At 39.9% G+C, this 18,196-nt stretch overlaps 1 protein-coding gene across 3 annotated transcripts in view; it reads left to right on the top strand.

Annotated features, from left to right (window-relative positions):
* Positions 1-18,196, top strand: part of ARHGAP15 (Rho GTPase activating protein 15) — a 978,992-nt gene that overhangs the window by 591,956 nt on the left and 368,840 nt on the right. For all 3 annotated transcript variants that reach the window (XM_077447752.1, XM_077447751.1, XM_077447750.1), the window contains exon 10: positions 11,408-11,530. In XM_077447752.1, the coding sequence (XP_077303878.1) occupies positions 11,408-11,530 (123 nt within the window). The remainder of the gene's footprint in view (positions 1-11,407; positions 11,531-18,196) is intronic.

The following is an 18,196-nucleotide window of genomic DNA, read 5'->3' as shown; positions in this document are numbered from 1 at the left end:
AAAATAAATAAACTACAAATATTTGTCCAAAAACGAGTGGTGGAGGGTGGTCACTCTTTATTTTATTTTTTTCAATAGTTCTTTATTGGAGTTTCAGAAAAGGTACATACATGTTATAGCCATAACTGTAGTAACATAAACAGATGTTCCAACTAGAAACAAGCTCTTATAACAAATAACACCATGTTAAATGCAAACAGTAACATTTTAAGTGGGTTGGGTGAAGTAAGGTAGTTGAGTAAGGAGAGGATCTAGATGGAGAAGGGGTGGAGAGGAGGGCGGGGGGGGGGGGGGAGGAGGTGAGGGATTATGGTATAAGGAAGGAGGAGGAAGAAGGGAACCAGCGGACCAGTGGTAAAGACATAGGTGTTCAATGAGCATATCGGTATAATTATACTTAAACCGTACATTTTGGGTATTGCAACCAGAGTGACCACATAGCCATACATTTTCTTACATTTACATTTTTCCTGGCTACTATCCTTTCCATTTTGCAGTAGAAGTTGAGATCAGCGACAGTACTTGAAATGGAGGGGATTGTAGTAGTTTTCCATAGTCTAGTAATGTTTAATTTGGCAGCATATAGTAAGTGGAGGGCTACACATCTAGATTGAGGTGGAGATTTTTCTATGTCAATGTGTAAGAGGGCCAGTGCAAAAGTCGGGGACCAAGAAGTCCCAGTGATGGAGGAGACCAAAGTGAATACTTGGTTCCAGAAGGAACTTAAGGATTTGCAAAACCACAGTGTGCAGTATATGCGATAGAGCCTATACTGCCGTAGTTTCTCCAGCAGGATGGTGGGTGGCCATGTGGTCATTCCTTTAAGAAAGACTTGTAAAATAGGGTAGAACCCTGCTTTAAAATAGAGTGTTCTTTTAAGGCTTTATCCCTTTTATTTTACACGTTTGTTGCAATCTTTTATTCTTAATGCTTTCTATTCCATAATTTTGGCGGTTATGATAAACTGATAGGAAGCTTGTTCTAATGTATTTCAGTTAGGAAGATTCACTAGGAAGAAATTGGTTTTGCTATACACATGATGTGAAACAATCAATAGTACTTTAGTCTGACAGGCTCTGTCAATAACCATTGTTACAGTTCACAAAGTCGTTAATGGATAGTTCGTCCAAAAAAACCAATGCTTTCAACACATGTTAAAAGTGCTCAAATGTACCCTGGCAGGAATTAATTATAGGTAAACCCATGGGATAATATACAAATGTATTTTATATAAATTGAGAGTGAAATAAAGTCAGGAGAAGGCCTGAATTCTCCCATGAGTAATTGAATAAGAGCAGTTGATAAGAACACCTCATGTTCATTTTGATTCTGAATAATATGCTTTACTAATGGAAAACTTGCTCACGCATTTGGATTGAATGTTGAGAAGAGACGCACAGACTCTCAAGTAGATTTTGTCTACTGCCCCAAAGAACCGTGTACCATAAACAATTATTCTTACTAATAAAATGCTGTGTTAATACTTTAACGCTTTGATCGCCGTGCAAGCTTACTCTTATGCCCCGTACACACGACTTACCGACAACAAAACCGTGGAATTTTGTTCAAAGGTTGTTGGCTCCAACTTTTCTTCCATACACACAGTCACACAAATGTTGGCCAACAATTACAAACGTAGTGACATACAAGACGTACGTGATATCTCCATTATGAACGCTAGTTTTACAAGGCCGATCGCTTCTGGCTCGTCCTTGATTCCGAGCATGCGTGTTTGTACTTTGGACTTTTGTCCAACAGACTTGTGTACACATGGTCAGAAAGTCCGACAACACACATTTGTTTGCGGAAAATTTGAGAGCATGCTAGCCAACATTTGTTGGCGGAAAGTTCGACAACAAATGTTCGATGGAGCATACACACATGGTCGGACTTACCACCAACAAGCTCACATCCAACATTTCCTGTCAGAAAATCCGATCGTGTGTACGCAGCATAACCGCGTGCATTGCACATAGTTGCTGGACCCTTGAAGAGCGGCCTTTTTTACTTTAACCCCTTCTGGACTGCCTTATGTACATTTATTGCAGCAGGGGGTGGCCTCTCTGTGGCAAGTCACGTACCTGTATGTGATTTCGCTCTTCCTGCTGGTCTGGGTCACTGGCGACCAGCTCCCACTGTGATTGGACACAGTGGGAGCCAATCAGCGGGGCCGGTGGACCCGATGTCTGCCGGAACTCGCTGATCATTCCCGTGGCAGACAGAATGGTGGTATACAAGGCAGATCTCAGTTCTGTAAAAGGAGAAGAGAGAGATCTTGTGTTTCTGCTTACAGTAGACATGTGAAATTTGTTTTGTTCCAAATTAGTTTTTTTAACAAATTTCGACAAATGTGCTCATTCGGGAGCATCCAAATGAATGAAAACCCATTTACGAATTTTTCCGAATATTCATAAATTCTAATATTCGGAAATTTGTAAATTTGAAAATTCATAAATTCGTGAATTAGAAATTCTAAAATTCCGAAAATCTGAAATAATAGCTATTAAATTATAGATACTGGAATTTCCTTTCAAATTTGGCTGTTAGTGAACGTAACAAATTTATCCGAAATTACGAATGATCCCAAATAATGAATGCCATATCTAAACAAATGGAATGTAACAAATTAATAAAAATAAATAACAATAATAATAATAATAATAATAATAATAACAACTTTTTATTATTATTATTTATTTGTTCTGTTCCATTTGTTTAGGTGCGGCATTCGTTATTTTGGATAATTCGTAGCTTCGTATAAATTCGTATTCGTTACATTCACTAACAGCGAAATGTGAAAGGAAATTCCAATACCTATAATTGAATAGTTATTATTAGTTAGTTAGTTTTAGTTTTTATTTAGAATTTCCGGGTTTTCATTCTTTAGGATTTTTGGATTTTCGAATTTACGAATTTAATAATTGACAAATTTTCCAATTTTTGAATTTACAAAATTAAGATTTTTCGCATTTTTGAATGCACGAATTTACGAATTTTCTAATTCACAAATTTACGAATTGCAATCATAACGAATGACCCGAAAAAACTCCCCCAAAAAATTGAACAAAACGAAACCGAACATATTTTTCGGCAGTGCACATGACTAGCTTACAGTACAAACACTTTTGACCCTTTGATTGCCCCTGATGTTAACCCCTTCCCTGCCAGTGTCATTAGTACAGTGACAGTACACATTTTTAGCATTGATCATTGCATTGGTGTCATTGGTCCCCAAAAAAAGTGTCAAAAGTGTCACTTAGTGTCCAATTTGTCCACCACAATGTTGCACTCCCGCTAAGTAGCGGGATAAGTCACTGGCTGACGCCATTAATAGTAAATAAAAATAAAAAAAATTGGATAATAATATCACATTGTTTGTAGATGCGATACATTTTGCACAAACCAATCAATATACGCTTATTGGGATTATTGTTTTTACAAAAAATATAAAGCAGAATACATATTGGCTTAAATTAAAGCAGAAATTAATTTTTTTACCCTTTTTTATTGGATGTGTTTTATAGCAGAAAGTAAAAAATATATATTTTGTTTAAAGCGGCATAAAAGAAAAAACGCAGAGGTGATCAAATACCACCAAAAGAAATCTCTGTTTGTTATAAATTAAAGGACATCACTTTTCTTTGTGTACAGCGTCGCACGACCGTGCAATTATCAGTTTAAGTAACATAGAGCCGTATCGCTAGGGGAAAAAAACACTGCTCGACCGTTAAGGGGGGGGGGGGGGCTATAGCCCCTAATGGCTAGTGTGAGCTTGCCCTTAGGGTTGGTTTGCTAATAGTGACAACACGGTGGACCATTGTGAACATACAAGAATGTCAGCCGCACTCCACTTAGCTTCATCCGAAGAGGAAGCTCCACTTGTCTGCATCCCCCTCCACTGCGACATTTGGCACCTTTTGGGCAGAGGGGAGGGGGAGCGGGTACCTGGTTTGACAGGTAGCTGCTCCCACTTCTGCCTGAGTTTTCCGCAAGGAACCCAGACAGATTTTCCACCCCCCCCCCTTCCACGGCAGCAGCACCCTGATAGCCAATTGAAAAATCTGCTCAGTGAGTACATAGCTGGATTCCTGGACAGGTAAGTGTCCTAAGGTTAAAAGTAAGCAGCTAAAGTATTTGTAGCTGCTGACTTTTATTTTTTTCTGAAGGAGTCTGGAACTTCACTTTAATGATCAATAAATAATAATCAATAAAATGACTGCTTACAGCTATATCTTGACCCAGAACCGGCCTTTCTTGATGTATTTCACCAGTTCTGGCTTGTTCACAAGGATAGGGGGAACCATGTCTAAGTAATATCTGCTGAATAGGCCACTTAGTAGTCTGGGTCTGAGGCTGGTGTGACAGGGTGGCAACACAGGAGAACAGGTGGCAGACCAAAACAATGTGTTTTCACCCTATAAAAGTAATTACATAAACAATGAATGTTCATGGCAGGATCACAAGGTATTATTTTAATGAAAGTTGTAGACTTACTAATATTAGAACTTTATATGAGTCCTCTTCATAATGTGAGTTTCTGGTATCTTGCACCATTGGTGAGCATATATTCAATCAGCATACATACAGTACTTATGACATTGCACAAATACCTTAATACATTTTACACCTTTAGTGCTTACTTATTTTCTGTTTTTTATTATTATGGTATTTATGACTTGTATTATGTAAAGTTGCTGTAACAGGATGAAAAAAGGTCCCGGGATTGGTGGTGTCCACACCACCACACCCCCCCCCCCCCCTGGTACGAGAGCAACCCCCCATGTATAGGGCATGTGGTCTGGTATGGTTCAGGAGGTGGCAGGGGGTTCCACTCAAAAGTCATACCAGACCGGAATGCTGCCAATTTTTTTATTGCCGGCAATGCTTGTTTTTACAATCAGCTGTCAGTGGGGAACCTCGCCGACATCTGATGACTCATCAGTTGTTAAGGACACAGCGGCCGGCTTCCTGACCCACTCCTTAACAACCAGCTACAAAGTTTGTTGAAAAGAACATTTTTTTTAGAAAGCATCAAAGCAGGCATTGGGGGTTATTTACAAAAGGATAATCCACTTTGCACTGAAAGTGCACTTGGAAGTGCAGTCGCTCTAAATCTAATGCCGCGTACACACGACAGGACTTAATTCCGGCAGACTTTCGACGGAGTTCTGACGGAGTTCTGACAGAGTTCTGACGGACTTTCCGAATGAACGGACTTGGCCACACACAATCACACCAAATTCCGACGGATTCGAACGTGATGACATATGACTGGACTAGAATAAGGAAGTTCATAGCCAGTAGCCAATAGCTGCCCTAGCGTCGGTTTTAGTCCGTCAGACTATCACACACACGAGCGGATTTCTGGGTCCGGCAGAGTTCTGGCGGAAAAATTTTAAGCATGTTCCATTTCTAAAGTCTGTCAGACTTTTGTGAATCAAAAGTCTGTTGCAGCCCACACACGATCGAATAGTCTGCCGGAATCATTCCGTCAGACTTTTGATGTTGAAAAGTCCGGTCGTGTGTACGGGGCATAAGGGGTAGATCTGAAATGAGTGGAAGCTCTGCTGATTTTATCATCCAATCATGTGCAAGCTAAAATGCTGTTATTTAATTTCCTTGCATGTCACCCTCGGATCTACAACGACTTTAATTCCAAGTGCACTTTCAGTGCAAAGTGGATTTTCCTTTAGTAAATAACCCCCAATATCTTTTACTTTTTGCTATAATAAATATCCCACATTTTTTATAAAAAAAAAACTATTTTGTTCCTTAGTTTAGGCCGATATGTATTCTTCTACATATTTTTGGTAAAATGTATTATTTATTATTATTATTTTTTTTTACTAGTAATGGTGGCAAATTGTATCGGGACTGCGATATTACGGCGGACAAATTGGACACTTTTGACACATTTTTTGGACCATTGACAACTATACAGCGATCAGTGCTATAAAAATCCACTGATTACTGTATAAATGTCAATGGCAGGGAAGGGGTTAACACTAGGGGCGATCAAGGGGTAAATGTGTTCCCTGACTGTGTGTTCTAACTGTTGGGGGAATGGGACTGTCTAGGAGGAGAGAGAGATCAGCGTTCATACTTAGTATGAACACATGATCTGTCTCCTCTCCCCTGAAAGATCCCGATTCTTACTCTGTCACGAGCAATCGCAGGAGCCCGGCGGTCATCGTGCCTGTTGGGCACTTGCATCGGATCCGAGTTCACACTGCAGGCGCCCCTAGTGGCCAAAAAGCGAAGAGACGCAAGGTAACGTAATTTCGCCCAGCCGTGCCATTTTGACACAGTAAAACTGTGGCGGCTGGTCTGCAAGCGGTTAAATAAAAATGATGACAACTGTAGTCTTTGTTTTCACTGGGAAGATATTATAATATTTTCTTCTTGCATGTTCCAGTAGAAGTGTCTTCTTTTTATTTTTTTCAGGCGATTACAAGTTCAGGGGAAGTATCTGTAAGGTCAGCTGGTGTTGTGGGAAAAAGAAGACGCGTTCTATTAAATTCAGTAGTAAAACGACAGGAGAATGCTCCTCTTATTATCATGGGCATGTGTTTATATTTTACTTTCCTTAATTGGCTATCTTTTATTTACTTTAAATGAACAATTTGGCAAGTTTAGCTCCCTTGATATCAGCGAGGCACAAAGTGTGTTAGAAGTTTGGATTATAAAGTCATACGTCCAAGGCTGCAAATCCAAACATCCCCCAGATACTTGAGAAATAATTGGCTAATGTAAATGAAAATCAGCTCGGTCAAGATACTGCTTCACTTTGTCTCTCAGGAGTGCAATGAGTTAATTTAAGCTGTTTATTTAAATACCTGTGAATATGTGAGATGAACATATTGCTCTGTATTTTTAACTATTCCTTAAAGGATCAGTCCACTCAAGACTGATGTTCTTGTCAGGGATGGATGTCAGACGGGCTGAAACTTTTGAAGGTTTGTAGGGATTGTAGTGAAATTGGAAGTTTTTGCTTTGTAGACATTTTGGTGAAAATTGGCAAAATTGGCAAAATTTTTCCAATCTGTCAAATGCGTCAATAAGGAAACTAAGATGATTTGGGTAGCTTTTAAAAGTCCAATGAACTTTAATTGGACCCTGAGGGTTAGGGAAGTTTCATCTACTGTAACTATTTAGGATTTGTTCTGGTGACAAAAAATGTTGACCCTGCTAACCCTATTGGTACCCAAATGAGAACCTGTAAACAAAGCCATGTGATCACTGTGTTAGAACTGCCATGTGGATAGGATGTAAGGGGAAGGTCACACCAGCCACACTGGGCTGCATTGGGCAGTGTTGGCCAATGCAGCCCCAATGCAAAGACAAGGAAAACAGTAGACATGCCCACCGTCGAAAAATGTGTTTGTTTTCGTTTCATTAATTTCTGTTTTTTGTATTCTGAATTTATGAATTTCCAAATTTACGAATTTCTGGATTTTCGAATTTTCAAATTTACGAATTTTGATCATTACAAATGACCCAAAAGAAAATATTTTTCTGGTTATTCGTAATGATCGAAATTCATAAATTTGAAAATTTGAAAATCCAGAAATTCGGAAATTCTAAAATTTGAAAATTCAAAGATTCAGAAATTCAAAAATAAGAAAGAAAATCCAAAAATTTGAAAGAACGAAAATCCGAAAATCCAAAAATAATAGCTAACTAACTAACTAACTAATATTAACTAACTATTAAATTATAGGTATTTGAATTTCCTTTCAAATTTGTCTGTTATGCCCTGTACACATGGTTGGATTTTCTGACGGAAAATGTGCGATCGCATCATGTTGTCGGAAAATCCGATCGTGCGTGGGCTCCATCAGATTTTTTCCGTCAGAAATTCCAACACACAAAGTTTGAGAGCTGGATCTAAAATTTTCCTACAACAAAATATGATTGTTTAACCACTTGCCGCCCGCCCTATTACAAATAGACGGCGGCAAAGTGGTTTCATAATCCTGACCGGACGTCATATGACGTGATCAGGATTATGAGCCTCTGCGCGCCCCCGGGGGCGCGCATCGCGGCGATCGTTGTTGCGGGGTGTCAGTCTGACACCCGGCAACTACGATCTCGGTAAAGAGTCTCCGACGGAGACTCTTTACCACGTGATCAGCCGTGTCCAATCACGGCTGATCACAGTGTAAATGGGAAGAGCCGGTGATCGGCTTTTCCTCACTCGCGTCTGTCAGACGCGAGTAGAGGAGAGCCGATCGGCTGCTCCTCTGACAGGGGGGGGTCTGTGCTGATCGATTATCAGCACAGCCCCCCCGAGGATGCCCACACTGGACCACCAGGGACGCCACCAGACCACCAGGGATGCCCAGCAGAGGTAATCCTCCAGGGATGCCAGTCAGGCACAATGGATGCCCATAATGGATGGCAATCAGTGCCCACAATGGGCATCACTGATTGGCATGCATTATTGTTTGGCACTGATTGGCATCCATTAGTACAGTATAACACCTGTGTTGCTAATGAGTGCCCACCTGTGCTGCTAATGAGTGCCCACCTGTGCCGCTAATGAGTGCCCACCTGTGCCGCCTATCAGTGCCCACCTGTGCCGCCTATCAGTGCCCACCCATGCCCATCTGTGCCGCCTACCCATGCCCATCTGTGCCGCCCATCCATGCCAATCCGTGCCAGCTATCAGTGCCAATTTGTGCCACCTATCAGTGTCCATCCGTGTCGCCCATCCTTGTCGCCCATCCGTGTCGCCTATCAGTGTCGCCTATCAGTGTCGCCTATCAGTGCCGCCTATCAGTGTCCATCAATGCCACCTCATCAGTGCCACTTCATTGGTGCCCATCAGTGCCGCCTTATCAGTGCCCATCAGTGTAGCCCCATCAGTGCCCATCCGTGAAGGAGAAAACGTACTTATTTACAAAGTTTTGAAACTGAAACAAAAAAAAACTTTTTTTTTTCAAAATTTTCGGTATTTTTTTATTTGTAGCACAAAAAATAAAAACCGCAGAGGTGATCAAATACCACCAAAAGAAAGCTCTATTTGTGGGAAAAAAATGATAAAAATTTCATTTGGGTACAGTGTAGCATGACCGCGCAATTGTCATTCAAAGTGCGACAGTGCTGAAAGCTCAAAATTGGTCTGGGCAGGAAGGTGTTTAAGTGCCCTGTATTGAAGTGGTTAAATTCTGATCGTGTGTAGACAATTCCGACGGACAAAGTGCCACGCATGATCAGGATAAATTACGAGACAAAAGCTATTGGCTACTGGCCTGTTTATAGTCCCGTCGTACGTGTTTTACGTCACCCTGTTCAGAACGATCGGATTTCCCGACAACTTTGTGCAACTGTGTGTATGCTAGACAAGTTTGGGCCAAAATCTGTCTGGAAAAATCAGACGGATTTTGTCATCGGAAAGTCCGACCGTGTGTACAGGCCATTAGTGAATGTAACGAATACGGATTTATGCAAAATTAAAAATTATCCAAAATAACGAATGAGGCATCTAAACAAATGGGACAGAACTAATTAATAATAAATAATAATAATAATAAAATGTTTTTTTTATTATATATATATATATTGAATTTTCAGATTTTCAAATTTAGAATTTCTGAATTTTCAAATTTACGATTTTATGAATTTTCAAATTTACAATTTACAAATATTTGTTTTCCTTAATTGGGATATTTCCAAATTAATGAATCTGTCAAAATTTGTTAACATTTTTTATTTCGGAATGAAACGAATTGCACATGTCTAGAAAACAGCCTTGGGCTGTACAGGGCCCATTTACACCAATGTACTGCATTAGTGTGTGTTGTGATAAAATGTTGCAGCACCGTTTTATCGTAGGGCATTAAAATGTGTTGCAACACACTGCAACATGCTGCAGCACATGTTTAAAGAAAACACTGCAATACATTATAGCAACACATTGCAGCACATGGTAGATGCAATGCATTGAAATACAGTGTGCTGTGAATCAGACTCAACAGCTACGAGAATTAGTGTACTTCTCCTTAAAGGAAACTTTTTTATTAAAGCATATCAAAACCCAAAAATAGATGAGGTGATTGCATTAGTTTTTCTTTTTTCAAACTTTATTTCCCCTTTATGTAACACACTTTCTGTCCCTTCGTGGCTACATTCATGTCTCGATTGTATACATGGGGCAGCCATAGTTGCCACCCAGGCATGACTTCATTGTTGATCTCCATCACATGGTAGAATAAAGGGATTAGTAGTTTACACAATAAAGATAAGATTATTTGTGCTTTCTTTTAAAGTGTTACTAAACCCTGGACCCTGCATTCACTATATCTGATCTCCCACAGTACACAGAACATGGACATGCAAATAAACTGCTAAATACCTTTACTCATCAGTATTTAGAAGTCAATTATACTTTAGCAAACACTCTCATAATGCCAGTTATTTGAACAATGTCAATATTTCCAGATGCCCCAGTTTAGAATCCAACAACCAGCTTATTATTGAAGCGGAGTTCTGCTTAAAAAGAAAAATAAGTAAAGTCAGCAGCTACAAATAATGCAGCTGCTGTCTTTTAATAATCGGACACTTACCTGTTCCAGGGTCCAGCGATGCGGGGGATGCTCGTCTCCCCTCATTTTTGAGGGTTTCCGCTCCCCCCCCCAAGCAAATGACATGCCCGATGTGGTATGTCAGGGGGTCACCTTTCCTTAAAGCGGAAGTTCCATTTTTGGATGGAACTCCGCTTTAAGTAGAATGAAATTATGATATTATGAAATTAGCTATCTGCACATTATAGCATACGGTAGGTATGTTTGGTATCTATCTTACTATCTATCTTACTGATATATCCTTGTACATTTGTCTAACCTCCTTTTATGATGATGCCTCTTTTACAGTGGGAATTATGGTTCATGAAATACATATTAAGCAGTCACATGGCAGACAGGGCATTTACGGCCTGACTTCCACTAGAAGACTTTAGTTTAATGGAGTTTGTCTTCTGATGGTCTGCTTTGAGTCTTGAGCTGGTTGTGTTGTTTTTGTGGGTAGTATATGAAACATGTCAGTTCTCTGCCTGGTCAATACAGACATAACATGTAAATCTAATTGTTTTGTCACCAACTTGTGAATATTGGAGAAATGAGGGTGGCACTGTGTTCAACGTGACTCCCGATTCTCCCTACTCACAATGGTGCTCATCAGACCCCATCTTTATCACAGGTCACCCTGCCTGTGCACATCCACCTAAAGTCCAATATCGGTTCTGTACTATCTGGCTGTTTATGCCTGCCGAGCCTGTTTCAACAAGTAGAAGAGAACAGACTTTTCCGAACAAAAGTGTACAATGAAATAACATATTGTATATTGCACATATTTCAAAGTCTGAAGCCAGATTGTAACGCACTCTTCCTTCTTCTTCTGTCTCCAGCTTTCAGATTAAACTACAGTGCTTCGGACACATCTGAAAAAAAACGTGTGAAAACCAGACTAAAGAAGTTTATTACCCGAAGGCCATCACTGAAGACCTTACAGGACAAAGGAATCATTAAAGGTATTCAGCTGGCTGTTCTCAGTTCTGTATAAAATAAATGCTTCCAGCATTGTACTTATAAAAATGTGGTTTTCTGCATAAGTTGTAGCAGAGCCAATGAGAGAAAAAAAAAATAATAATAAAAGAAAAAAGAATGAGTTCACAAAAAAATATAAAAGATAATGGAGCTTGGAGGTGTAAGACTATAGTGGATGCACTATTTGATAGAACAGGGAAGGGTTAGTCAATCTATTTCTGCATTGTGCTACCGGTCCCGAAATCTCATCATTTATCTGGATAAATCTTACCAAAACTAGGATAGATTTCAAGGGTTAACTCCTCAGCCAGGTATTTATGGCTAAGTTGTATTGTATCCATCACACTCTTTACAGGATCACTCAGTTTGTTTTCAGATGTTTTAGTGAATTGGTGGATGGCCCCATCATACACTCTCAGGAAACTACTCTGCCTTGAAAAAGGGATACTGCAAGGTCCCGAAATATTGACTTGCGAGGCTATTTGGTTTACGTGAATAAAGGGCAAGATTAATAGACATGTGCGATTCGGTTTGTAGCAAATAGATTTTCGTACGAGTTTGTTAGTATTCGTACATTCGGATCAATTCAAACATCTGAATAGCTGAAAGAACCAAAATACAAAAATTATGAAATTACGAATAAGCAACATAATGAACATGTGAAAATACGAACTTACGAACGGACAAACTTACGAAAATACGAAACTCCGAAACAGTAAAAGAAAGAAAATTACATCTATAATGAATGATTTACATTTCATATTTTCAATCCTTTGTCTGTCCTTAATGTCATATGTTCGTATTTTCATTTGTATGTTCGCAATTTTGTTTCTTTGTCTGTTCGTAATTTTGTTTGTTTGTGTTCTCCAATCATTATTTTGAAAGGACAGTGTAAGTGTATCTTAATATGTATGTTTTCGTAAATTTGTGGTCTCGAATCGTTCTTTCGAATGGGCAGTGTATTAGTGAGTGACGTATCTTACTTAATCACTTGCCGATCGCCGCCTGTATATATATACGTCGGCAGAATGGCACAGCTGGGCAAAGTAACGTACTCGTACGTTACTTTGAATTTGCCGCCGTGCGTGCACGCGCCTACCGCGATTTCCGTGACCATGCCCACGTGACCCGCAGACTCGATGTCCACGGGGATACCTGCGGTCGTGTCACGGAGCTAAAGAATGTGGAGATGCCAATGTAAATACAGCATCTCCCGATTCTGCCTAGTGACAGGACACCGATCGTCTGCTCCCTGTCAACGGGAGCAGCAATCAGTGTCATGTCACTGCTAGCCCATCCCCCAGACAGTTAGAAATATGCCCCAGGACACACTTAACCCCTCCCCCGCCCCCTAGTGGTTAACCCCTTCACTGCCAGTGACATTTTTACAGTAATTGCTGTATTAATGCCAATGGTCCCAAAAATGTGTCAAAATTGTCCGACGTGTCCACCATAATGTCACAATAAAAATCACTGATCGCCGCCATTACTAGTAAAAAAAAATTATTAATAAAAATGCCATAAAACTATCCCCTATTTTGTAGACGGTATAATTTTTGTGCAAACCAATCAATAAATTGCTTATTGCGATTCTTTTAACAAAAATATGTAGAAGAATATGTATTGGCCTAAATTGAGGAAAAAATGTTTTTATATATTTTTGGGGGATATTTATTATAGCAAAAAGTTAAAAAATAATGTGTTTTTTCAAAATTATAGCGCAAAAAATTAAAACCACAGAGGTGATCAAATACCATCAAAAGAAATCTCTACTTGTGGGAAAAAAAGGACGTCAATTTTGTTTGGGTACAACATCACACGACCGCACAATTGTCAGTTAAAGGGATACAGTGCCGAATCGCAAAGTGCTCTGGTCAGGAAGGGGGTAAATCCTTCCGGGGCAGAAGTGGTTAATATCTTTAGCGAATCAGCTTATCCCTTTTGTGTCCGAGTTTCACTGCATTCCTGAGTCTTTTTAGATTCAGTTGAGGAGGAGACTGATTCCTGTCTGGTGACTGAAGGAGCGGACTGGAGTAAGTACAGAAAAGCAAGCATAGGATTATTATTCTTTATTTCCTACGAAAGTACAAATCAACGAAAAAGGCAATCTCACAAAAGTAACAATTACTAAATTACGAGTATACTGAATAATCAAAAATTATTATCTAACAAAATTACAAATTTCGAATCAAAGAAATGGAATTACGAATCATTTCGTATCAATGAAAATATAACTGTTACGAAAATACGAACGAGTCTGAATATGAAACCTCACGTCTTACAAAATTACGAATCGCTAGACTAACGGAATAAGGAATCATTTCGTATCGACGAAAATATAACTGTTACGAACATACGAACGAGTCCGAATATGAAAACTCGCGTCTTATGAAATTACGAATCGGTATGAAGCAACGGAAATGTAAAGAAACAAAACAAAACAAATTTTTTTGTTGTGCACATGTCTAGAGATTATCACTTTACCAAGTTGGGCTAGGGAAAGTCTTTATATTCCAGATTTTTACAAATGTCATCTGTCTCTGCTTGTCACCATAGTAGAAAATGATGGGAGATCTCTCCTCAAGCGGATAGGTAGCAATAAAACCATAACAGGTGTTGTAACTCTTCCACACTTTACTAAAAAAGAACTTATAGATTTGCCTGGAGATGGGCTTTCAGGACTAAGCCACACCAATAAGATTGCCTTAGTGGCCATTGGACAGGTGAGGAGCAGTTATCCACGTTGTCATCTCTTAGGCAGGATTTTTACTTTTCCAAAGTTTAAAATGGTAGTATTCACTTAATAACAAAGGGATGGAAGAATATGCTGGTGTTTCTAATTTATCACTGGGCATTCGATCATGTCTCTAATTGTGCCCTCAAGTCTTTGAAGCCTGTAGCCACATCTATACCTTTAAAAAGTTATTTAAAATGGACCTTTCAAAGCAAATGATAGGTCCGTTTTTTGAAAGCTCTCTGACCTCTCCCCTTCCCTCATCGCAAATGGCATAAAAAGCAATTTATAAACAAACCGTTCATCAAAAAGTAATTCTATCAAGGAAACTTGGAAAATAACAAGTACGTTAAGGAGCCTCTTCCTTGGCAAACTGAAGGTCCACCTGTCTGATTGACCCCTGCCGCCTCATCACAAATAGTACAAAAAGCCAGTGGTAACATAAATTGGCCAAAATAAATAAAAGATACTTACCATGCCCTCCCAGCCTTTCGGGAGGCACAGGTGATGTTACCATGCCTTCTAGAAGAGCTTGAAATCCCATGAGAATGCACCCCATGCATTGCAAGAATGTGTTCCGGCAGGAGTTTGAGCTTCTGGCTCTGCCACAAAGGCATGGTGGCATTCCCTCATGATCTCCAGAAGCATTGGTGGCAGGGGCTTTGGATTTTGGGACCAACGGTTTGTTTACAATGGTCTTTTATGCTAGTTAAGATGGGGGGGCAGGGGGGCTGTCAAAAAAAAGCAGACCTTCTGTTTGCCGTGGAAGATCCGCTTTAACTGATTTGTTGCTTTTTCAGCTTCCTGCTCAAATTTCAGCGGTTTAAATGCATTTTTGCCTTCAGTACCTAATGATTATTTTATTATGGTTACTATCATTTATTTACAAACACTGCCTGGCTCTCTGGATAAAGTTAAACTGTTCCAGAAATTATCTTTTGAAAAGCAAATACCAGTTCCAATGTAAGTAGAACTGTAGTTTGTATCTGCTCTGAACTTTTCAGATGTGCAATTGATTACGTAATAGATTTAGGGATGTTTTCATGAACTGTTGTGAGATTAACTTTTTTATGTAGGTTCCACACATTTGTGAATTGTATATATGCTTTCTTTACATTTTTATTCACTCTTCTTTTTTTACTGTTCATTTAGTAGGTATTTACAATGGTTCATATATGTGTAAAATGTGTATTTTTATTGCGTTCAAATTTTTGCCACCCAAATGCATTATTTTACATTTTTCTACATTGAACCTCATTTGCCATGTAGTTGCCCACCCCATTAATTTGTTCAGATCTTTTTACAAGGTTTCCACATCCTGCGGAGAAGTTATTGCCCTGCTTAGCTTAGTATTGTCTGCAAATACAGAGATTGAGCTGGTTACCCCATCCTCCAGGTCATTTATGAACAAAATAAATAGGATTGGTCCCATGAGAAACCCCTGGGGGACCCCACTACCCCCACCCCTGACCATTCTGAGTGCTCCCCATTTACCACCACCCTCTGAACTCATTCCCCTTTCCCCCTCCTCACTGCAAATTAACCCTTGCAGCGGGGCTGTGCCTGCACTGCAAGGGTTAATTGCTCCTTTGGTCTAGGGTGGTGGTATCTAAACTGCGTCCCACCGGATAGATGTGCCCTTTTCTTACCTTTATCTTGCCCTTAGGGCACTGTTCCTCCCACTGATATGAGGAACAAATTCTTCCATGATCACCAACGATGAGGCACCATTCCTCCCACTAAGACCGGGCACTATTTCATCCAGGGACACCAATGATGGGGCACTATTCCTTCCACTGACCCCGATGATGATGCATTGTTTCTCCTACTAATACCAATGATGGGGCACTATTCCTCCTCCTCCTACTGATTACAGGTGCTATACACATTTTACTCCCACTGTCCCCCAAGCCTGAGACATGGTCTGCTCCCACTTATGCTGGGGCATTTTGTAACTTTACTGGCTACAGTCTGGCCACCTTAAAGTCTGAAGGGCCCTAAACTGACTCTTTGTTTATAAAGTTTGGAGACCCCTAGTCTAGGGGAACAAAAAAATATAATTTGCTTACCTGATCTTCTGCATCTCCCTGCAGCTAGACCAGTGCCTGCAGCTTCTTCTCACTCATGCTGCAGTGGTCTAAGATCCTGACATCATCAAGACACGACAGTCCCATACTGTACATGCAAATACACACACGAAATTCACACAAAATCGTTATTTCTTAAAGATATAAAACGTTTAAAGAGTGGCTCTACTTTTGTTGAGAAGAAAACACTCCACTTTGGGTGATCAAGGTACATTGCAGGGATTTTGACAGACTTTGTAGCAGACTCCTACCTGTTCACCAGACTGATGGCCTGCTTATTCTGAATGGGAGTGACTGGTTCGTTATAATCAGCTGGTGCACTCTCTGTGTTTCTAATGAGGAGAGCTGCAGTGTCTGCATCACTTCACATGTGTTTAAACCTTGGGGAGTATATCACCAAAACTTTCTATTGCAGGGGGTGCTTAAAATTTGACTTCAGTAAGCCAATCACACAGGCAGGAAATTACATTTCTGGGGGTGTTCTGTACACCAATTGTTTACAGAAGGACTCTAGGGTTCGCATCGCATATCGCATTGCATTTTACAGAAAATTACAGCAGCTGCAGATTGACAAGAAAGGTGGGTTTTAATAATGTTAAATTACAACATGGCTTGTGTAGCAATTTCAAATACTACATTATTACCATTATTTTTTTTGCTATTTTTTGTCCCATGAAGGTGGAGTTACCCTTTACCCTTTCAGTATACTAAAATTGCCTTGAAGTTTAAGGACACCTTTTTTATTGTGAACCATTTTAGGATAAAGGAATCATATCAGAGGCTGCCGGCAGTTTTATTACTGACAGAACGTTAGCAATTCATAAGAGAACACCTTTCCCCATTAAGATCACTCTTACTCAGATGTTTTCACTATTTTCAAGCCCCCCCCACCTTTTTTTAAAAAAATCGACAGGAATTGTTTTCCTGTCCTATGTTTTGTACGTAATGCATATAGTTTTTTTAACGTGTCCATGCAGATAATAAGGCCAGTTCTGTTTGGGGGGCATTCTATATAGTGAGGGGGAGGGGGGGGGGCTATATAAGTTTTTCTTAATGAAGCATGAACTTGTATTTTAACATCAAATATCAGGTTATTATTAAAGTGTTGAAAACTTATTTTATAAATGAAAATGTATGTTACTCTAAATAATTTATTTCTATGTGTGTCTTTGTTACCCTAAAAAAAATCAACCATGTCCCTTTAAAGCATGTTATACGGCACAGTTCTTGTGCTGTGTAATTAGGTCCCCTGTAATACCTGAAATACCTGGCTGATCCTGCCAGTTTCTCACCTCCTCTCTGTAAACTGCCCACAGTTTATCATGGCTGCTGAGCCCTGAAACTGTGGTCAGTTTACATGCCTCTGTCTCCTATCTGCTCTCCTCTCTGCTCTCTCGCCTCCCCTCCCTACCTGTCAGCTACTGACAGTGCCCAACTAAAATAAAAATGGCATTTTCATACTATCTGACTCCTAATCCCGTGTGCCACTGTGTGTGTGTGATTTAGAAAAAAAAAGTCTATTATACAGGTACCTCATTTCAGAGCATCTATCGGTGCTCACGTGACTGGCTGGCTCTCTCCTCCTCCCCTCCCAGCTGACGTCAGTGAGGTTTCTCGGCTCCACCTACTGCAGCTGCCAGATGGGGAGAGGAGAGAGCCGGCTGGTCACGTGAGCGCTGATAGGCGCTCTGAAATCAGGTATAATCTACATTTTTTTTATAAATCACACACACAGGGGCATACAAGATTAGAAGGCAGAGCAGATGGTATAATGAAGTCAGAGTAGCTTAACAACCACTTTAACATATTTTCATATATCAAATCAAAGT

This window comes from Lithobates pipiens, unplaced genomic scaffold (assembly GCF_037356315.1).
Source record: "Lithobates pipiens isolate NorthernLeopardFrog02 unplaced genomic scaffold, aLitPip1_a1.2 Scaffold_22, whole genome shotgun sequence".
Taxonomy (NCBI): domain Eukaryota; kingdom Metazoa; phylum Chordata; class Amphibia; order Anura; family Ranidae; genus Lithobates; species Lithobates pipiens.
Note: the sequence above shows the minus strand (reverse complement) of the source record. Positions and strands in the feature narration are given on the sequence as shown.